Genomic DNA, 24,551 nt, shown 5'->3' with positions numbered 1-24,551 from the left:
ATCTGCTTGATGAACTACATGGTGCTCAATTCTTTACTATGTTAGATTTTCGCTCTGGCTATTACCAAATATGCATGAAATAAGTAGACATTCCTAAGACTGCTTTCCGAACTCATGAAGGCCATTATGAATTCTTGGTCATTCCATTTGGTCTCTGTAATGCCCCATCAACTTTTGAAAGCCTCATGAATCACCTGCTGAAACCATATCTCCGAAAATTTGTCCTCGTTTTCTTTGATGACATTATCATCTACAACTTACCCAAGGAAAAACATATTCAACATGTAGACCTGATCTTGCAACTGCTCCGGAATCATAAATTATTTGTCAAATTGTCCAAGTGCTCTTTTGGCATGGAAGAAGTCAAGCATTTGGGACACACTGTGGGTCGTGAAGGTGTCAGGGTTGATCCCAAAAGATACAGGTAATGCAAGAATGGACCCAACCAAAAACCTTGAAGAGTTTGAGGGGATTCTTTGGTCTCACCGATTACTATCACAAATTTGTTTGCAATTACGGTCGCATTGCTAGACCCATCACTAACCTTCTCAAGAAAAGTTCATTCGTTTGGACTGATGCAACACAACAGGCGTTTGTGGCTCTCAAACAGGCCATGTTTTCCACTCAAGTATTGGCACTACTCGACTTCACCAAATCTTTTGTGATTGAAAGTGATGCTTTAGGTACTGGTATTGGTGCTTTCTTAATGCAGGAAGGTCAACCCTTGGCTTTCACTAGCCAACAACTGAGTGGGAAACATCTGGGACAATCTACCTATGATAAAGAGATGATGGGCATTTTACATGCAGTAGATACCCGACGACCATACTTATTGGGGCAACGTTTCCAAATCCACACAGACCATCAAAGCATCAAATATGTTTTGGAGCAACATCTATCCTCACCACAACAAAATAAATGGCTGGCCAAAATGTTTGGATATGATTATGAGATTATTTACAAGAAAGGGCGTGACAATGTAGTAGAGGATGCTTTATCATGCGAATTTGAGGATGACAACACCCTTCTATCAATCTCTCTTCCCATACCAGATTGGATTGAAGCAGCCCGTAAGGAATGGTTTTCACACCCCTCTCTCCCAACTCATTAATAACTTAATACCAGATCCTAATTCCTCAATTGGCTACCCTTGGAAGGATGAGATTCTTCGCTACAAGGATCGAGTAGTTATATCGCCGAAATCCACCCTCAAAACGTGCATTTTGGTAGAGTTGCACTCATATCCCACTGCAGGGCATGCAGACTTTCAGAAGACTTATGCTCACACTCGTCATTCTTTCTTTTGGACGGGCATGAAAATTTAAATTCTTAATTTTGTAGCTGAATGTGACGTGTGTCAATGCCACAAAGGATAAACAATCAAGTTACCATGAACCTTACAACCATTGCCAATCCTTGTCTCCTCTAGATGAATTTTTCTATGGATTTCATTACTGGTCTCCCAAAGTCAGGCAAAAAATCAATCATCATGGTGGTTGAGGACAAAATTTCTAAATATGCTCATTTTTGCGCTCTACTCCACCCATTTACCCCCACTTTGGTGGCTTAATCTTTCATGGACCAGATCTTCAAACTGCATGGCATGCCCACTTCCATTGTGTCTAATTGTGACCCAAATTTCACTAGTAACTTTTGGCAAGAACTTTTCAAGCTACAAGGCACCCCACTCCAACTAGGTACTTCCTATCATCCCCAAACTGATGGTCAAACTGAAGCAGTCAACAAATGCTTGGAGACATACCTAAGGTGCTTCACTTCAGAACAGAAACATCAATGTGTACAGTGGCTACATTTAGTTGAATGGTGGTATAATACTAACTATCATGAATCCAACAAGATGAATCCATATGAGGCAGTATATGGCCAACTCCCACCTTCACCTATTTCTTATATCCTGGAATGCTCTAAGGTTCAAGTAGTGGATCAACTCCTACATAACGCTGCATCCATGCTAGCTCATCTCAAAGATAATCTCCATCAAGCTTAGAATCGAATGAAGCAACAGGAAAACCAACATCGTTCAGAGTGCACATTTCAAGAAGGGGATCAAGTATTCCTGTTGCTGCAACCATATAAGCAAACATAGCTCAAAGAAAAGGGATTCCAAAAATTAGCTCCAAAATTCTATGGACCTTATCAAATACTTCAGCGCATTGGAGTAGTAGCCTACAAGCTGGCCTTGCCACCAGCTTCAAAAATTCATCTAGTCTTCCATGTATCATGCCTCAAGAAATTCGTGGGGAACAAATGTAGAATTCAAACCAATCTAGTTGAATTGGATGAAGAAGGTTCACTCTGGCTCTAACCTGAACAGGTCCTCGATACTCGTGAAATACATCTGCGCGGCCGCACGATCAAGGAAGTCCTCGTCAAGTGGAAAGACACCTCTCCAGAAGATGCGACATGGGAACCAAATACTATTCTACAACAGTTTCTATAGCTTCAGCCTTGAGGACAAGGCTGATTTTGATGGGGGAGGGCATGTTAGGGTCCAACCCTAACCCATTTATTTATGTAATAAACCCAATAGGGTCGAGTCATAGTTATAGTTAGTTAAAGAGTCAATAAAGCTCGTATTAATAATTGTAAATGGTTGACCCACATTTAAGAAAGGGACCACAATTAGTTACAAACAGGCCATAATTAATAAATAAAGTGTTTAACCGATGTTATGTAAAGGACCACTAGTCGTTAGGTTGTTGAAGGTCATTTAGCTATAAATAGCCGTAGTTAGAAGGGAAAGATCATCGAGTATTATTTTGTAATCGAGCTTTGCTCTACTGGAAGTTTACCGCTCGAAGAGGCAAGTGAACATTGCTTTTATCTCTGAATAATTAAATACTTGTTGTTTTTTTCATTTCATTCTGTGTTCTAGGTTATATTTCTTCACATATTTGGTATTCTAGAATTTCTCGTAGGTCAAGAGAATAACATACGAAACTTGTGACCTTTCACCTCCCTTTTCTCCTAATTTCCATTATTTTCATAAATAAATGTGCCAAAATTCCACTTTGCCTTTCCAAAGCCTTTGCCATTTCCTTTTCCAATTTCCTTATCCATTAATCAATCACCAATTATCCCTATCACTATGATTTTTCCCAACATTCAACTTAGAATAAGTGTCCCATCAACCGTGGTTATTATTTTTGCCTTTATTAACTTTTATTACATGGAATTTTCACTATGGTTGTTATAGAACCCTCCCCCTTAGGGGAACACCGTCCTCGGTGTTCAACAACACCTACAACCAACAAGGCTACTGTAAGAAAAACATACTTCCCATGGAGCTTTATAACCTAGCTCGTTACAATATTTACAATGATCATCATGCTGAGAAGTAAACCAACATGACAACATAACAAGTATAACATCATAATGACATGAAACCCATACCGCTTATTGGAGCTTTATAACATATCTCATGGCGGTATTTACATCCATATACATATGTACATATACCAAACATAACCAAAAAATGTATAAAAAACATATACCAAAACATCCACTCAACCAGTGAATAAGGAAGGATACATAACCCGCATCTGATCTTCCATCTCCCATGTAGCTTCAACAGGCCCAAAGTGCTTCCATTTCACTTTAACTTCCTCGATTGCTTAGTTCTGGAGCATGAGCATATTTCTATATAAAATGCATTATGGTTCAGGCTGGAATTCTCCTTCTGGCTCCACCTACAATACAGACCAGTCAATCACATGATCAACATCTTTAGTATCCTTCTTAAGCAATGACACATGGAAAACATCATGAAATTTCACTGTAGGGGGCAATGCAAGTCAATAGGCTACTGGCCCAATCCTTTCAATAATCCTGAAAGGTCCACAAAATCGTGGTGCTAGCTTAGCACATGATCCAATCCATAAAGAGATCTTCTTTGGTTTGATGTGCAAGTACACCTGTTCCCCAACCTATAACTCCTTCAATAACCTATTCCGATCTTCATAGCTCTTCTGCCTATCCTGTGCTACTTCCAAATTCTTCTTGATTACCTGCATTTCATGTTCCATGTTTTCCAATATGTCTGGTCCAATCAACACCCTGTTAACTGGATCACTCCAACTGATGAGAGTATTACAACTCCGCCCATATGCTTCCTCAAAAGGAATCATCCTCAATGACTCTTGGTACCCATTTTTGTAAGTGAACTCTACTAGTGGAATGTACTCTTCCCACTTCCTCTGCTGATGCATGACATACATCCTCAACATGTCCTCTAATATCCTATTGACCCTCTCTGTTTGTTCATATGTCTGCGAATGGTAAGATTCACTGAAGGCCAATTCTGTGCTCAAACCTACAAATAACTCCTTACAAAACTTGGAAGTGAGCTTCACATCCCTGTATGACACAATATTCTTTAGAAATCCATGCAATTTAACCATATTCCTGATGAATACCTGTGCTACATCACTTACTGAGAACGTAGACTTCACTAGAATGAAGTGCGCTACCTTTGTCAACCTGTCCACCACTACCATGATGGAATCATGTTGTCTCATTGTCCTCGGAAAAGCTGTGATAAATTCCATAGAAATGATCTCCCATTTCAACTCTAGAATCATAATCGATTGTAGTAGTCCACCTGGATGCTTACACGTTGTCTTCACTTGCTGACAATCCAAGCACCTAGCGCAAACTCTGCTACGTTTCTCTTCAAATTCGACCAATAATAAAATTTCTTCATTTCTTTCATTGTCTTCTGATAACCTAGGACTTGGATATGGTTTCTCATAAAACTCCCTCAAGATCACCTTCTTGAACTCACTGTTATCTAGTGCATATATCCTGTCCCTAAATATATCCAATCCATCTTCCATAAGATTATAGTGTACATCCTATGCACCTACATTATGCCTGTACCTATACCACTACCTATACCCATACCACTACCTGTACCTGTACATGTACTTGTACCTATACCACTAGCTGTACCTGTACCTGTACTTTGCTGCAATCTATGAATAATCTCCATATACATGTCATCCTACTGACTTGTCTGCAAGATCTATCCTAAAATATGTCCTATAGGAGCTCATAGATGTTATGTGATTTACCTGTACCTGCCTGCTAAGAGCATCTGCTACCCTATTCTATTTACCTTTGATATACCCAATCTCAAAGTCGAACTCACTAATCGTGGCCAACCACCAAGCTTACCTACCATTCAAGTTCAGTTGGTCAAATAGATACTGAAAACCATTGTGATCGCTCATCAATACAAACCTCATGCCAAGAAGATAATGCATGCACATATTCAATGCATGTATGATCGCTGAAAACTCAAGATCACCTGTTGGGTAGTTCTGCTCATGCTCATTCAGTTTTCATGACTCATAACATACCACCTATCCATCCTGCATAAGGACTCCACCAAGTGCTCTCTTGAAAGCATCTGTACATACAACAAACTCTTTGTCTGGATCTACAATCTTTAACATTAGTGCATGTGTCAACAACTGCTTGATCTGATCAAAACTGGTCGCACACTCCTCTGACCATTCAAAATTATCACCTTTCCTTTGCAATGATGTGATATGATAAGAAATCTGTGAGAAGTTCATGATGAACCTCCTATAATAACTTGCTAACCCCATGAAATATCTCACCTCATCCACATTCCTGGGAGCTTCCCACTCCAATATAGCTCTTACCTCTTTTGGGTCCACTGCTATGCCATCCTTGGAAACCACATGTCCCAAGTAGTGTACCTCAATCTAAAAGAAACTACACTTGCTGATCTTAGCATACAAATGATGCTCTCTCAACAATCTCAACGCTTTGCTAAATGCTCGACATGCTCTTCTTAATTTTTTTAATATACCAATATATCATCAATGAACACAATAACAAACTTGTACAAATACAAATGCAACACACTATTCATTAAGCACATAAAGGTAGCTGGAGCATTAGTTAAATCAAATGGAACTACAACAAACTCATAATGCCCATACTTGGTCCAGAAAGTTGTCTTGTAGATGTCCTCTTCTTTAATTCGTACCTGATGATATCCGGATCTCAAATTAATCTTCGAGAACATTGCTGCTACCTTCAACTCATCAAACAAGTCGTCAATCCTTGGTAACGAATACCTATTCTTGATGGTCACTTTGTTTAACTACCTGTAGTCAATGCACAACCTGAGAGTACCATCCTTCTTTTTCACAAATAGTATCGTTGCGCCCCATGGTGATTCACTTGGTCTAATGTATCCCCTGTCCAACATTTCCTTCAATTGCAGCTTCAACTCTATCAACTCAAGTGTACTCATCCTGGAAGGTTCCTTTAATGCGAGAGGTTCCCCTGGCACCAACTCAATAGAAAAGTATACTTCCTTGCGGGGTGGAAACTCTGAAACATCTATAGGAAATACATCCTGAAACTACTGTAGAATTGGGTACCTACTCAAAACATTTACATCCTCAGCTTCCTTACCTTTGTCACTAGAAATGTGCACTGCAAATAACACACACCCTTTCCTATGACTGCGCTTGGCCTGCATGGCTATCACCATTCTAACTGATATTTCTTTCTTCTTACCCCACAAGACTCTTTGTTCCCCATTTTCATCCAAGCACTCAAATTATGGCTTTGTCATAAAAATCCACCTTGGTTCTATGAAGGTACAACTAATCCATGCCCAACAACATATTGTATGATCCCAACATCAATACATTCATATGTGCTGAGGTAGGAATATCATTCAAATCAAATGTACAAGCTCTTACTCAGTGATGAACTTTATTTTTGGTACCTATAGCTAACTACACTAACCAAGACTTTGCATGCACTTCTTTATTCAAAGTGCACTTATCCACCAGGTCAGGGGTAACATAACTATAATTAGATCGAGGGTTAATCAAAATAGAAACAACTCAATCAAAAATCTTACTGTCCATCTCAATGATAGATGCCTGATGGTTTTCCTGTCTGTTGTCCAGCGCTGCATAGCTACGAAGATTTTTTTTCCAACATCCCCAATAGTATGTGCCTCCTGATCAATGTAGATCTGTGATCTACCACCTTGATGTTGTGGACAATTTTTCCTACGGTACTCTCCTCCACATGTCCAACACTGCAAAGGCTTCCAACCTTCATCCTTATTCTTCTCCTCAGATTGAAGTCCCTGTCCTCTGTCAGATGCATTGAAATTCTTAGATGGTGTTGCATTCTCTTTATTACCTATACCTTGAGGTCTTGCTTACTTCTTTTCCCATTTGCCTTTGTTCTTTGCATTACCTTTCCAGTCCAACTTAGTGTCAGATTTGTTCTTTGATGGCTCGTAATAATGCTTTAGCTTCCAGATGGCCTCCTCCAGTGATCTGGGCTCATCAAACTCAATCCTACCTTTGAATTCTATCGAGAACCCACTGATGAATCTCTAAATCTTGGCCTTCTCCTCCTTGAGGTAAGGCACATACCTCAGTAGCTCCAAGAATCTGCTAGTGTACTTCTCATTGGTTATGGATCCCATCTTCAACTCATAGAATTATTTTTCCCTGTCATCAAAGCATCCCCCCATACTGCTTCGGGTGAGACTGTAGCCTGTGCTATGCAGGTTATTTCCGAAAGGGCTAGTAGTGTAGGGTTTTTATGGTTGCCACAACTAACTCTGAACCTGGGTCAGGACCCCCTAAGTCGACATTGTTGCTGAGCTTCATAACATGATGATTTCAGAGGTGTTGACTTCCTTTGTTTGCTAATGCATAGGTCATCACAACATGATGCTTTTGTCTATATGATGTAATATTTTTTGTGTTAAGGCCTCTTTCTGGCATTCAATCTATTGTTGTTCCAGCCCACATTCTAAACCTTTGTCTTCCAGTTACCTTGAGCAATTTCTCTTAATCAAATATGACATTCTTATAGTGCTAGGCTTGGCCATGGATGATGTTCACCTTCCCCACACTTTTTACAACTGTCGTACACCCTTCCAACACTTCATCTCACCATTCTTTTCCTCCAAAACCCCTCAGCCAACTTCCTGTAGCAGTACAGGACATCATGTAGCAATTCAAGACATCTTGTAGTAGTTTCCTGTAGCAAACTTGTTTTACCCATATCTCCCAAACAATATACTGGATTGACCTGAAATTTTCTAAGAATGTTTCCATCATACTTATGCACCTCCCCATAAAAAAATATTGGCCAATGCATGCAAGAATTTCTAAAAAAATTAAAAATGGTTGTAGGTGATGGAGGTCGATTTCTCGAAAAATGTGCACTGGAATTTTCTGAAATTGCTTGGGCATGTTACCATCATTGATCCGAATTGGATCCATGAAGAATAATCAAAGTACCATGACTTTATCAGATTGGGACAAACCTTGAATTCAAGAGCACAGAGTGATCAGAAAAACCTCTGAACAGTGGCAATTGGCAGCCAGCGTGGAACGACGAGGACCTCGGTCAAAGCGTGCTGACCGAGGCCCATGGAGACTACGCAGGAGGCAAAACTGGTACCTGGGAAGCCCGGATCCGGAAATGGAGGCAGTTTCTGATGCACGATTAGCGCTTAGCGCGCATCGCTGGGCAAAACCCCTCGAAATAGAAAGGCCCCGAAGCACTCGTTCGCATGGAAGCCAAAAAATCGCGGGGAAAAGCGCAAAAGGATAAAGGCGGGACCTGTGCTCCAAAATTGACGGTATATCGGGGGAACCCTTGAGCGGTAAGCGGATTTGGCTGAAACCTAGTGATTCCATTCAGCGCCAGACGCATGGCAAGCAGAGGAGAGAGAAAATTGCCTCTCATCGCACGCTAATGGTCGAGCAAGTCAACTGCACGAAATGTGCTAATGACGTTGGATTTGGGAGCGCCAGATCTAACAGCTGAGAACGCACTTGATGAAAGAACTAGATTTGACAGGGGATTAAGCTGAGATCTACAAAGATTTGAGATCCGATCTGATCACTGAGGTGGTGGATGAGTCATTTCCCGACGAAACCGAAGAACCGAACCGACGAGGAAGAGCTGGTGCAGTTCGCAAGAGGACAAGTGGCCACTCCCTGTGAGCCGATGACCATGACGCAGAGACAGGGAATTCCAAGCGAACAGTAGCAGGCGATCCGACGGAGGAAGAAGGGGAATCAAACAGTCGTGAGATCGATTGGCTTTAAAGCCATGAATAGACAAAGCAGAAGACACCGAAGACGGGGAAAAGAGAAGAAAAGGAAGAAGACAAAGAAAACGAAGAAAAGACAGTGAAGCAAAAAGCAAAAAGACACAGGGCCCAGCTAACCACAGGCAGCGTCGAGCACTAGAGAGCTTGAGAGGTTCAAGCCATCCCTGAGAGGATCTATTAGGATTGAGCACCACATTGGGCTCCTTCCATTAAAGACCAGAAAGGTCAAGAGCTGGTAAGGAAAAGAGTCTGTGCACTCTAGTGGCTTAGGGAATCCAAGAACCACCCTGCCAAGCAAATTCTGTTTTAGGAGACTCATATTGAACTCATTCATTGTAATTCTCTCCTTTAAAGACACAATAAAATAAGGCCACCAATGAAATCTTGACCAGAGACGTAGCCCTGGAGGATAGGGTGAACTCCTTATTAATTTGTTGTGTTCTTGTATTTTCTTACTGTGTTTCTCTGTTGTTTTCCATTTTCCAGTGTCTGTGTATTTTGCAATCTAATCGATCCGTTGCCTAAAATAACATAGACACACACCAACACGAGTCTGTAATACCTTCATTCAATAAATCTTTAACTGAGATCACTCATAGGGTGATTTTCAGATCAATCATCCATATGCATCTCCCCATGAAATGGCTTGGCAAATGGATGAAAAATAATCGAGAAAATGTAAAAATGGTTGTAGGTGATGGAGGTCAATTTCTCAAAAATTGTTCACCTGAATTTTTTGAAATTTCTTGGGCATGTTACTATCATCCATATGCATACCTCCATAAACATATTCGCAAATGGATACACGGTTTTCAAGATATGACAAGAATAATTTTCTGCTCTATGTATTTTTACTTCTTGTAGCAAAACAGAGCCTTCCTGTAGCATTTTAGGACAACAAGGAAAATGAGTGGTAAAAGGTTGGGAATGATGAGAAGATGGTGCAAAAAGACAATGGAAATGGATTGGCATGGCCTTAGTCCTTCTGGAGAATCTGAGCAAAGGAGGAGAAAGTCCAAGTTTGACTTCCTTTGACTAGGCTTTTGATCAACTTTTCTTTTGGTGGCTAACTTGTTTTTGTTGCTTTCAGAGGTTTGAGAACACCTGCATTGATGAGAGAGAGAGATACATGGAGAAAAGATTTATTTTTTTACCCTTTTTTTTCTTCTAGGCCTACTAGCCGCCTTAACGAGGTTTTCAACTAGTAGGTTTGTTTAGGTGCCTCAAATGAGGTTTTCACCTATGATCTTTTCTTTTTCTCTTTTTTTTATCTTTCTTCCAACCCATTGACCGCCTCATGGAGGTTCTCAATCAATGAGCCAATCTCAGGCACCTCAAAGGAGGTTTTCACTTGAGATTTTATGTTTCTCTTATTTTCCATTTTTTTTATTTTTTCTATCCTACTGTACTTGAAAAACAAAGTCTCTTTCAAGTATAAGAATACTTCCAATGGAGCCATGTGCACATCAAGATGACAGATAAACTCACGTGTAGGCTTGAAATATATGCTTTGACATGTACCTGAATTTTAGAGACCAAATGATTTGATTGAGCTGAGATAAAAAAATTTATTGAAGAAGAGTGTGTGGCTGCAAATTACTGATTGTTTGGAACCATATTTCAATATATTTTTTATGCCCCTATTGCACTTGCTGGTTTGGATCATCTTGGATGTCTTCTTCTTCCATGAAGTTCAGATCTACTTCTTTTTGTTGATTATTCTCTTGAAAACATGGATGATTTGATGGTAAACATGAGGGAACTTTCTCAATCTTTGATTTTGATCTCTGCTCTTCATCAAGTGCAACCCATGATTCTTTGGTCTTCTCATTTGCATCTTGTTTTTTTGAATGTTGTCCTTCAATGACATTAAGAGAATCTCTTTTTTGCAATGTTAGTCTTGAGCTAATATGAATACCATTGAGATCAAGAGGAGATGTTTGAAAGTGTTGTGCCTCAACATTGTAAGTGGCTTGAGATACTTCCTTGCGTGGGTTTGGAAATGGTGGTACAGGTAGTTGAGTGGGAATGGATCTTTGAGATGGATGTGGTTGGGGTTGTGGTTGTGGTGGAGGTGGATGGTAGGGATAGAATGGATTTGGGTATGGAAAATATTGAGGAAAATATTCAGGATATTGTGGATGACACCCATAAGTTCCTTACCAACCTTGTTTCCAAGATTGGTTTTGGGGTTGAGATGGCCAAGGTTTCCAAGAAAAGGGTATGTTGTAATTACTTTGAGATGGATGTGCATAATCTTGAAATAATGAATTAGGCTCTTGAATCATATAAGGTTGAATAGGCTATCATGGTCCTCTTGGAGCTACATAACATAGCTACATTGGAAATTGACTTTCTCCATTGTCCTCTTGGTAAACTTCCTTCAACCTTGGTAGTGAGGGGCAATATTTAACATCATGTGTTTCTGTGTGTACAACACAAATATCAACATCTTCTTTTTGCTCATTTTGTATTCTTAACATATCTACTTGTTCACTTAGATTGCTAAGAATTTATGTTTTAAAGCTATAAAGCAAATTTCCAAGTTTAGCTTGACTTGCCAATATTGATGTTGATTGACCTACTCTTGCCCTTCCTCTTGATATGTGTTTGCATGTTTCGCAAATTTCTTCAAATGATAATTGGTATACATCACCTCTACTCATGAGATCAAGGAGATCAATCCATTCATCCCTAATTGTTCTAAGTAAGAGGGTTTTAGTGTGTTAGATCCTAAATGATGTAGTTTTTCCCTCTTAACATTATACATGAACCTCTTTGTTAGATCCTCAAGGCACTCATCATTTTTTTTGTTCATTCTAAATATTTCTTCTTTGAAATCATGATCTTTCTATTTTTTTAGAAATAGATTTTGCATATCATTCCATGATATTATTGAATTAGTCCCTAAAATCATGAACCATTGAAGAGCTCTATCCTTCAATGTTGCCGGAAAAAATCTCAATTTTTGAGTGTTTAATAAGCAACCATAAGATCTACAAACAATTTCAAATTCAAAGAGAAAGGTTTCTGGATCCTCTGACCTTAGACCATGAAAGTTTGGAAGAAAATATGGAGGGATGTTCTTCACACACACATTGACATCAGTATCTTGAATGGAAATCAAAGAGGATCTTCTTCATTGTCAACATATCCATCCATTTCTTCTACCTTTTATGTCACATCTTCTTCTTCTACTTGCAAAAGTGGATGGTGGTGCGGCTATTACTGCACCACGTGATCAAATGGGGGGGTTGGTGTTGGAGAAGTATATTTTTGTTTTTATAAAAAAAATTGAATTAGAATGCTAATGCAATGCAAGATGCCTAATGCAATTTTTGTGTTTTTTTGAAAGTAAAAAGAAATGAAACAACTAGGGAAAAAACAATTCATACTTTGGCACCTCCCTAACAATGATGCCAAAAAGTGATGAGCCCCAGTATTGCAACGAGAATGTTGCAACTCCAAAGGCTACCAACTTTAATTATCAACCCGGGGTTTGTACAAACCTAAGAGTTATTGAAACTATATGTGCAAAGTACAATGTGTCCTTTCTTCACTATCATGATGTAATGGAGTGAATGTAATGAAATCAAATCCTAAAATAATTGTAGAAATGGAAATGTTCGTAATGGAAACCTTAACCTATTGCAGGAAAGTAAATACAAGGAAAGAAACCTTATTCTAATTTCATAAAGAAAATATCATGAACTAAATATCAATCATTACATTTCAAAGAGTTCAGATCCATTGACAGAGTTCATTGGATGTGGCAATCAAGAAAATCATCATTGTATTATCCATTTAATAAATTTGTCTATTAATGCAAATTGTTGAGACATTTTGCATGGGTAAAAAGATAAGTCCTATGTGGTGTTTATTTCTTGTCAACCATTTATTTAGAGCCTAGGGGTCATGATTCAAGCCTAAGTGATGAAAAACAATATTTTTTAGCAAACCTAGCCAAGTATATACACGCTGGAAGAGTGCTACATGAAACTACAAGATGCTACAGGAAGTTATAATTCACTGAATGACCAAGAAAATCCAATCCAAATTGGATAGGAAAATTTTCTTTATTGACTAGGATGTCTTAGGTCTCCATTCCAAGTGGAATCATTCAAAAATACCCCTATTAACCCATGCTAAAAAATAGCAGAAAATTACTAGTCTAAAATCTAGAAATTCAAGAACTAGTGAGCTAGTAAATCTATCAAACGGCTAACCTAATCAAATGAAAATGTAATCGGGTAATTTTTTTTATTAACAAGAATTTTTTTTGATCTAATGCAAGTGGAATAAACTTGATTGAATCTTGTTAGCATGTTCTAAAAAATAGCAGAAATTTACTACTATTTGCCACAAAGGGACTTCTAGAAAATTATATTTTGGAATAAGAAAATTAATCCAAGTAGCTCAATGATTACTACGACTTTCCAAAGCTGTTCCAAGGATGAAATTATGTTTTTGGTCATGAAAAATAACTTAATTCAACCATTTAACGCAATCCTACAACAAAAAATCATCAATACTAAATGTAGAAATAGAAAAAACAAGAATAAGAGATGCATGTGAATAAGAAGTGAAAGGAAGAAAAGTAAATGCTGCAAAAGGGGTTTGAGGCTCCTGGGATGGCCAATCTTAAGGAAAATCAGAGTCCTATAAAGGAGACCAAGATTTAGAAGCTGAACATGGCACCAATCTTCATTATTTCCATAAATACAATTACATCCCTGCAAGAAATGACAATGGAGCTACAAAAATATGAGTTCTCTCCACAAGGAGACTAATAAAAATTAATCCCTAGAGAAAAATTCGACTTGGTACTTATACAAAATGATTAGGAAGCATTCCCCATGAAAGGAGGAATATTTCCCCTCCAAAATCCCTCAAATAGTGGATCTGGTCCCAACACTAGGAATTTGCATTAAATGACAGGGAACACATTCCTAGATTTTCTCAATTATTGGAGCTCCAGAATCTGTGCAATAATTTTAGAATATCTTGTTGATTTATTATCTAATATTGATCCTCCTGTAGTAGGGAGCAAGCCCCTAAATTATCTCCTCCAAATCTCCATAATCTGCCCAATACTCTCACAATATTCTACAAAAATAAATAATATTAGGCACACATATGTAATTATCCACAAACATTCCTAATGAACATATTAAAGCTAAAACAATTACTAAGTGTAGAAGGATAGGTTTAATATAGCCTTCACATGCCTAACAAATGTTAGATGGGCCTTAATTTATGCCTAATTTGGAGGCCCATCACCCTAGTTGAGAAGTGACATGAAGAATAATGCATATGTTGTGTATATGGCATTGTCACCTCCATGTTTGTATGAAACCCCGGGTTGATAAAGTAAAGATGGTAGCCCTAAGAGTTGCAACAATCTTGTTGCAATACTAAGGCTCATCAAAACCAATAGAGGGAAGAGGGATTCAAAAAATGCTATATAAGAAGGTCATTGGAGAAGCAAAGAGAAGAGAATGTTATGCTGGCCAAATTGCTATTAGAGAAATCCTTCATTTCATTGTTGAAGCAGAAAAAGTATAACACTATTGTGTTGGCATAATTTCTTCTTAGCAATCCATCACTCTAGTGTGGAGAGTATTTCACCATTGAGAGAGCCTTGATACTTCTACAATAGAGAGGAGAAGCTTGCAAAGAGAGTGAAGAAAGGAACCTCCTTGTTGAGGATGTTTTAGCACCATATATCAAAGAATTCTCTTCCAATACTTCGTATTCTACTATTTGTGTTTATCTTCTACCACCGATAGTCAATAAAGGGAGCCATTTTCCATATTTGTGTTGACTATTTTCTTCATTAAGAATTATTTGTGTGTTTATTTCTTTGTTTTAGTTTATGTTTGTATATCCATTGTTTTCACCATTTGCAATGCTTTGTTTCTTCATGTTTTCCCACTGACAACAACCAAACTACTTGTATTTGTTTGTAGGGAACAACCAACTACTAAGAAGGTGTCTTTTGGTACCCCATTGCTACAAAAACACTACAACACATTTGAGAGGATTAAAAAAAGAAGGCTTGATTAGGAGGGCACAATCAAACTCATCAAGGCTCACAGGCAGCCTTTAAGGTGTGCTTATGCACTCAAGCTAGAGGGAGAGAACTCAAGGGCGTATGATGCAGGTTCGAAGCATAGAGGAGAATCATTCGTTGTTTCATGATGTTCTCATGCGTTCAAGGAATCTAAGGAGGGCACAAGGGTGCACACCGAAGGGAAAAAGGGGTCATGCTTCAACCCTTTGAAGTGCACCCATTCACTCAAGAGGAACACAAAGGGCGCAGGGTGCATAATCGAAGCATGAAGGAGAAAACATCTATTGGTTTAGGGCATTATCATGTGCTCAAGGAAAAAAGGAGTGCACAAGGGTGCACACCAAAGGGACGAAGGGGTCAGGATTTAAGCCTTCATAGTGCGCTTGTGTGTTCAAGAGGAATTAGGAGCACGCAATTCTTTGAGTCGAAGGAGTATTCTCAAATGAAGGCTTCAAGCTTCGTGATTGGGTTGTGCACTCTATAAGATAAGGATGAATACTTCTTGCTTCAAGAGTGCGCCATGTGATCAAAGGGAAGGATGAAGGCTTAATGCTTCAAGAATGCGGCATGTGCTCAAATGCTTCAGGCTTCAAGAGTGCACCATGCGCTCAAAGGCTTTAGGCTTCAAGAGTGCACCATGTGCTCAAAGGGTCCTTGTTATTCCGAAATGCACTTCACTATTACAAAGTGTGCTTCTTCATTTTAGAGTGCACTTTGTTGTTTCGAAGTTTTCTTTGTTGTTTTGAAGTGCACTTAGGCTTGGGAGGGTGCATTTCTCTCCAACAATGGCTACTTGTTTATCTAGAATGTTCTTTTCACTGAGGGAGGCAGCCCAAGGCTAGGTGACTTATCCTTATGAAGTACTAATGCACTGTGATAGGGAAAATACCTGAAAAAAGATTTATTTCACAAGTACAGGAGGAAAATATACATCAATGAAGCTCATGAATGAGTTGCACTCATCGCCTAGTAAGGGGGTTAATGCCTTTACAACTTGCACTGAATAGGAGGACCAAAAAGAGCTCTTGAAATGGCTAAGAGTGGGACTAACATAGTAAGATAAATAAATGCATCCTAACATGAATCAAACATGGACCACACACATAAATTCCATCAATACAAGTCAATGGAATGCACATGGCTCATGAACAATAATCACACCTTAAAAGAACAACAAAGCAACACCTATTTCTAAGTGCAACAATTGAAATGTCACATTACAACATAGAACACAAGTTATGAACAATTTTTTCACTAATACCAAAAGGTGCGCTAAGTTATAGGAATGTTCTGGCACATATTCTAATGATATAGAACATTTGTGTAATGTAGAAGGGTGTGCCAAAACTAACTTTGGTGGTATGTGGAGGTGTGACACACGTAGGAGTGAAAACACGAAAGTGACACCTGTAATAGGAGGAAATCATGAACATGACACTTTCAAAATGTGAACGAACTTAAAATCGACACATGCCAAAGCGAAGATAACATGAGAACAACACTTATTAAAGTAAAATAAAGTCAAGCGACAATTGCGAATGTGAAAGTGACACTTGTGAAAGCAAAACTGCACAAAATATGACATTTGATAAAACTCATAAAAATAGAAGTACAAACGCAACAAACTGGAGGGGACTATCAATAAAAGTGCACAATGACTATTGACATGAGTTGAACATCACATAAGCATTGCCTTGATGGACAAGGCTATGCCTGTCCAAGCTTGCATAAAGGAAGTGCTCTCATGAATTCATTGAAGACTGAGCATGTGTGTGCAAGTGACTTGAAGACTCAAACTCTTTTCAAAACATCAAACAACCATGGAGTAACCATAGGATGACAAATCATAAGATCCCCAATAAGCTCCAAATTCAAGTGTGGGAAAAATTGTGGAAGGCAGCAACAAAACTTGGGTAAATAAGAAGCAAGTTTAGCGTTGGGAGAAAACATGAGCAATCATCTATATAATTTTTTTTTTTACTATGTACAAGGCTTGGATTCTAAGGTTTGAAGTGTTAGATTTTTTGGTCTATAGTTAGAGTATCTTTCTTGAGAGAAAGTGAGTTTCTTCATGCTTCAAACTTAAATTTTTGTATGATATATGCTTGATGACTTTGGTTTGAAGTGATGTATTTCTATTGAGGGTTTGAAGTGATGAGAGGGAAAAACATGATTCTTTTGAGGCATAATCTTGTGATTGAATTATGGATGATACTTTTTTACATTTCTGTGAATGATGCATCTGTCATTGTTTTGCATTTTTTCATGCATAATTCTCCATCATGAAAAAAATATTTTTCAATTGATGTGGTTATCAAATAGAAGTGAACAATATTGTATTTTTTCAAATAACTATTTATTTAAAAAAATAACAATTTAAGTGTTTGTGCATTAAATGTTATTAAATAAATGAATTATTTATTTTACTTGATGATAAATCTTTATCTCCTATTTGATACTAATTAACATTTTCTCTTGACCAAGATAGGAAAAAAAATATATTATTAGTTATATTTCATTTACTTAAATTAGTATAGATGTTAGATTAGATTCATGATTTAATTAGATCAGCTTTATAGTCCATTCAAAATATGTTTTGGTGATAGCCGATCCTTTATTCCAATGCATATCACCACATCAAATGAGAGAAGATCTAATTGGGACTTGCAATCATGATCCTCTGTTATTGTTGTTGGTATAGAAATTTTTCTAGCCATCAATAGGTTGACAATAATTTAAAAGCTATCTTGAATATTTTATCACATAATACATTGCAATACTAATTAAGGGATATGTTGCATTATGAGAGTAAGAGGTTACATCTAATGTGATATTCATATAAATTGATTTATTTCGACAGTTTCATCAAGAGTTATATTGCATTGTGACATTCCTAAGTTTATGTTGGATTGTGACCTTACTCAATAAGTGTTTCACATTGAAACATTCATCTCAGCTAAATTTGTTAAATTTCTATGGCCCTCAATGTTTATGTGGCATCATTATGTTAATTAAGGGTTATGCCATATTGAATTTGGTTGATTTTGGTGGGCCATGGTTGAATATGGTTGACTATGGTCGATTATGTTTGATTGTGTTTGAGTGTGATTGATTATGGTTAAACATGTTTGACCACGTTCACTATGGTTAAACATGGTTAACCATATTTGACTATGATTGAAAATGCTTGAACATGGTTGGTCATGTTTGGCCATGGTTGACTATAGTTGGAAATGTTTCACTATGATTAACTATCGTTGGCTATGGTGGCCCATATTCAACCATGGTTTAATATGGTTGACCATGTTAGGTTGTTGTTAATGATGGTTGGATGTGTTATACCATGCTTTACCATAGTTGACCTTCTTTCACCATGGTTTATTATATTTGAAAATGTTTGATTATGATTCACTATGCTTGACCATAATTGACAATGTAAGGCTATGGTTAAATAGCTACATTTATCAATGGTTATGTTACATCATAACATTCATTAAGGGTTGATCATGGATGACTATGGTTAATTATGGTTGACCATCTTCTTTTTGCATCTTCTAAAAATTTTCTTGCTTGCATTATATCACATGTGAACTTCCTTTAGTTGCATATTGCACCTAAAATAACTTTGGCCATGGCATATCACATTTCTCTAACCTCTCCTTTGTTGTGAAATCATACATCATATTAAAGTTTCTATATGTGTGACACTTCATACTTTCTTAAAATTTCCTTCATAGAGACAAAGGGAAAATCTATAAGAGAACTCCTTTGCATCTCCCTAACATTACTTTTTGAATCTTTCTTTTCTTGGAAGTGATTGCATGAACCAAAAGTTTGCAATTGTGTGACTATCCAAGAGGATGGAGTTCTCTTCCCTTTTGATATATCACACAAATATTTTATTCATCGAACCTATTGCATCTCCTCAAACTTTCTATCTTTGTGACACATTGCATTGCATCAAAGTTTTGTTTCATATGATACAGAAAGGACAAAAAATATTTCTCTATGACACTATATATATATATATATATCACCTAAAATTCATTTTGTTCTGACTTATTGCATTAGTGCAAATTTTCCTTTGTCATGAAATATTGCATCACATCAAAGTTTGTTTCCATATGGCACATTACACTTTTTCAAACTTTCCTTCATTGTGAGAAAGGAGAAATTTCTAAAAGAGATCCTCTTCATCCTCCTTGACATGACATTCTTCGAAGCTTTATTTCCTTGCAAGTCATCATGTGGACTAAAATTTTCCATTTGCATGGCATATCGTAGAGGATGAAGTTTTATCCCCTTAGGTTATATTGCACAAAGTTTTTGTTTGTCCATCACATCTCTTCAAATTTTGTATCTTTGTTACATAGCACAATGCACCAAATATTCTATGCACACGATACATTAAGAATAAAATGCTAGTATGCATAAGAGAAACACATAAGAGATACATCATTGATAATGAGAGGATGAATGGCTAGAAATGCATGCTGCCAATCAAAAGGGTGCTAATGGTTGTGGATGAATTTGACAACGATAAAGTGACTTAAAAGGTGGTGGACATTAGGGGAATTTTAAGGTAAAAAATGGACCTCAAAATAAAAAATGTACTAACAAAATCAACCTTAAAAGAACTAATAGGATTCAATATGATAATGTCATCCTCGAGAGTAAATATTACTTGAAGAGAAAGGAGGAAATGTTCTTTTTTTAATCATATTTTTTACTTATCTCATTATAGGTTTACTCAAATTTCAAGTTTGAGTATCCACTATGCATACCCTTGAGTAGACCAACACTAATTGACAATACAAGAAAAAACATATTTCTTTGAAGAAAAATGTTTTCATGTATTTTCAATTTTTACAAGTGTGAGTCTACTTAAACTATTCAAAGCAAGTGCACGTTAAATGAAAAATCTAATTCTTCATTCAATGAGTGCTCACACATGAAATTTGAGTAAACCTTTAAGGAGATAAGTCAAAAATATGATTAAAAGGATAATTTTCTTTCTTTTTATTTAATAATTTATTATTTTTTTCTCAAGAGACCTAATTTAAATATCAAAATTCCTTGGACATCTACTTATTTAAACATAAATGCACATTTATGGTTCAAAGTAGCCTAATAGTCATCAAATATATTTTGATAACCAAAAGAATGTAACAAATCAAAATCAACACATTTATTTATATCAAATGTATAAAAAAAAAATTGCACACAAACAATTTAGAGAAACCCAACAATCATTGAATGAATATAGGCTACCAAAACAATATAACAAGTAAAAATCAAGCACATTTTTGTAACGAAAAAACCTTAGGGTGTAAGTAAAGTTATGTAAAACATCTTATTGGTTTAGGTCAAGAGTATTTGGGATAATTGTTTGCTACCCCTCTATCCAATTTCAATTCATGTGAGGGACATGTTGACCCATTGTGATAAGGCTTCAAGAGTAGGCAACCCCTAGGATAGAGCTCTCTTGTGGGGTTGAGGATGTCTTAGCTCTTGCTCAATCATAATTTATTTGTATATTTGGCTTGTAGATTGTTAGATATACTTTTGGTGTTATAGTGACGGTCAATAGATTTGATCTTGGACTTCACCCAAATTATTCCGTTGAATTACCGATTCACCATATTTGAAAAAAAAATACATAGAAAGTGACGAGCATAAAAAAGATTCATTTGGTTGCATGAACTAGAAAACCTTTAATGGCTATTCAAACATTGTATCTTGAAACTAAAAATTTAAACATATAAACTAGAATTGTGTTGATATTCTATATCTCTTTCTTTATATATATATATATAAAATTATACCGATATAAAACACCAAATTAATATATAAAACTCACTTATCTATAATATAAAAGACCTACCTATACACCACAATTTAATTACTAAAACATACAAAAATGTACTAACCCTAATAATTTATCATAAGGAAACACATTTTCCTTCTTCCATCCACCGTCTCCTTTCCTTTATGCCTCTTATGAATTTTGGTAAGTCTAGATGTTGGTTATTAATCTCCACCAACCAACTTGACATTAACTTGCACTGTGGATGACATTTTTGGCCACAAAACAGATGTTGGAAAGCATTTGTTAACCCCAAAAAAAAATCACTTTGTGACGTGCAATTTTCCTTGTCAAATTCCATCTTAGGTGCAACCGACTTGGAGCGGCCGCTACACAGAACTTCCTACGAAAGACTCCTACCTGGATAATGACCAGATGGTTGTTCTTCATTGGTCGGATTAATGGACTCATTAACCGAGGAGGTAAATGCAAATCTCTAGTAATGTAAGATATTTACATTGCAGAAACATTTTAGATTTATTTATGAATTAACGTTCTGAATGGTTTTTACATGACGGAAAAGGAGTAGTCTAACTAGCATTTGCACCTCATGTTGCAAAGGAAACGCCGTAAGGCATAAAGTGTGGAAGAATAGGAACATGTGAATGGGCATTGTTTAAAGCAAGGGTGGATGATAAAGAGTTGCAATTGAGATTGTTAGTTATGTGTACGCTGAATATAAATATTTTATAGATAATAGTGTGTAGAAAAATAATGACATGTGAATGGACATTGTTGAACGCAAAGGTGGATGATATTGAGTTACACTTGAAACTATTAGTTATGTGTGTTTTGAATATGGATAAGTAATAGTAGTGTGTGGAAGAATAGAAACATGTGAATGGGCATTCTTGAAAGCAAGGCTGGATGATAATGAGTTATAGTTAATGTTATATAGAGGTTATCCATTATTCATGTAACAGTTGTTGTTTATGTGAACATATTTTTGTACATTATTTTAAGTTTCTTTTTGTATTTGGAGATTTTGTTTTTCCATATGTTACATATTTAAGAACGAATTGTCACTTTTAAAGAGGGCACACAAGGTTGCTAGCTGTCACAAACCATCATGAAAGTAAAAATTAAATGTCCTTTTCCTACTACATGGTTCTGTCAACTAGGTGTTTCGAAAAATACAAGTGAAAGCCATCAAACTCCTTGCTGAAATCAAACTCTCTCGTGAAATTTTCGTAAATATAGGGATGCACAAATTCCTTAACTTGCCAGAACTCTATTAAAACGACATTTTTCACTACTAACTTCATATGAGATGTTATGAACTTTCTTTTGGATAAAACCTCAAATGTGAAATTTTCGTAAATATAGGGATGCACAAATTCCTTAACTTGCCAGAACTCTATTAAAATGACATTTTTCACTACTAACTTCATATGAGATGTCATGAAATTTCTTTTGGATAAAACCTCGAATGTGTTTTTAATATCCCAATTCAACTCTCGGTGACATTTTTGTAGATATAGGGATGCACAAATTCCTTAACTTGCTAGAAATCTATTAAAATGACATTTTTCTCTACTAAGTTCATATGAGATGTCAATTAAACTGTTTTATTATTATTATTTTAGTTTAATGTTTCATTATGCATACTAAATCTTTTTTCATATAAAACTAAATTTGAATGTTTACTCATTTACAAATACTACAACACATACTCCTTTTTTGGATTGATGTTTATGAGTAGTAGGCCAAAACTTGCCAAATGCTTAAATTTCTTTTCCAAAATTTTAGAGATGCCCATTTGAAAACCCTGGATATATTAGTGTCTGATATGAACAAGTTTCGAGCTTACTAGTTGTTGGGGTACAGAGTTTTCTGTAAATTGCTACCAAGCAAGGAAGAAGTCAAAAGTGGATTGGTATTAAAACCATGGCCGCAGCTCAAGGACCTGTGTTCTTGTCCCCAAATAAGGATGCATGCCAAGTGTTTGACACAATCCCTGAATGAGATGTCTGTTCATGGACTACGGTTCTTACAGGCTATGCAAAATGTGGGTATGTGGAAAATGCACGATGTCTGTTTGACAAAATGCATGAACGTAGCATAGTTTCCTGGAATGCAATGATTGCGGCGTATGCTCGATGTGGTGATCAGGTTGAAGCCATGGATTTATATGGCCAGATGCAATGGATGGGCACAAAACCTCATGGGTTCACCTTAGCCAGCGTTGTAAGTGCATGTGCAAGCATGGTGGATTTGGGATATGGGAGGAAAATTCATGGACAGGTTGTTAAGCTCAGATTTGAGTCAAATGTATTTGTTGGGACTCCTCTTGTTGATATGTATGCCAAATGTGGGAGAGTGGATGGTGCATGCCAAATGTTTTATTTAATGCCGGTTCGAAACAATGTTTCTTGGACTACCATGGTTGCAGGATATGCCCAAAATGGGCAAGCGAACGAGGCCACAAGGTTTTTTAATGAAATTCACCAGACCGGTATGAAGCCAAATGAGTTGACATTTGTCAGTGTCGTCAATGCGTGTGCTATTCTCATTGATTTGAGGTTTGGCAGACAGGTCCATGCGTACATTATCAAAAGTGGATTCCAGTCCCAAGTTTCTATGTGCAATGCTATTGTTACAATGTATGCCAAAACTCAAACCATAGAAGATGCACTATGTGTGTTTGATAAAATGCAGGAGACTTAATCTCATGGAATGCAATTATTGCAGGATATGCACATAATAACCATTATCAAGAGGCCTTAAAGGTTAGTTTCCAAATGAAACAGATAGGTGTGAAACTGAATCAATTCACTTATGCAAGCATTCTCAGTGTAAGTTGCAGCTTACCTACTTTTGAAGAAGGTAAACAACTTCACGACCACATTATCGAGACTGGTTTTGAATCAAATATGTTTGTTGGAAGTGCTCTTGTAGACATGTATGCTAAATCTGGCAGCCTACAATATGCTCGTCAAGTGTTAGACAAAATTCCTGAACAAGATGTGATCTCTTGCAATGCAATGATTGCAGGGTATGTGCAGCATAGGTATAGTGAAGAGGCTCTAAAACTCTTTTGTCAAATGCAACACACTGGTTTGAAGCCAAATGAGGCAACTTTTGCTAGCATTGTTAGTGCGTGTACCAACGTAGCAGTGCTTGAGCATGGAAGACACATCCATGCCCACATTCTCTGTATGGGGTTTGAGTCACCCATGTCTAGATGTCTATGGTCAACGCCCTAGTTACTATGTATGCCAAATGTGGAGGCATAAAAGATGCACGAAAAGTTTTCGAGAAGATGATTGAGTGTGATGTTGTCTCATGGAATGAAATGATTGTTGGTCATGCTCAGCATGGAGATGGGGTGGAAACCTTGAAACTTTTTGAGCAAAATGCTACTGACAGGCATTAGTCCAGATGCCATATCCTTCCTTGGTTTCTCTCTACTTGCAGCCATATAGGTCTAGTAGATTGAGGACATTATTACT

At 37.1% G+C, this 24,551-nt stretch overlaps 1 protein-coding gene across 1 annotated transcript; it reads left to right on the top strand.

The window, feature by feature from the left end:
• The first annotated feature begins 427 nt into the window (after positions 1-427).
• LOC149152973 (pentatricopeptide repeat-containing protein At2g33680-like) lies at positions 428-24,475 on the top strand. Its single transcript, XM_089443653.1, has 4 exons — positions 428-689; positions 23,096-23,656; positions 23,791-24,191; positions 24,284-24,475. Exons 1-4 carry the CDS (start codon positions 428-430, stop codon positions 24,473-24,475), a joined length of 1,416 nt encoding a protein of 471 aa, XP_089299779.1.
• The last annotated feature ends 76 nt before the right edge of the window (positions 24,476-24,551 follow it).

The sequence above is a fragment of the Pinus tabuliformis genome, chromosome 9 (genome assembly GCF_031772625.1).
Source record: "Pinus tabuliformis cultivar Carrire ecotype Pingquan chromosome 9, CPIR1, whole genome shotgun sequence".
NCBI classification, from domain to species: domain Eukaryota; kingdom Viridiplantae; phylum Streptophyta; class Pinopsida; order Pinales; family Pinaceae; genus Pinus; species Pinus tabuliformis.
Note: the sequence above shows the minus strand (reverse complement) of the source record. Positions and strands in the feature narration are given on the sequence as shown.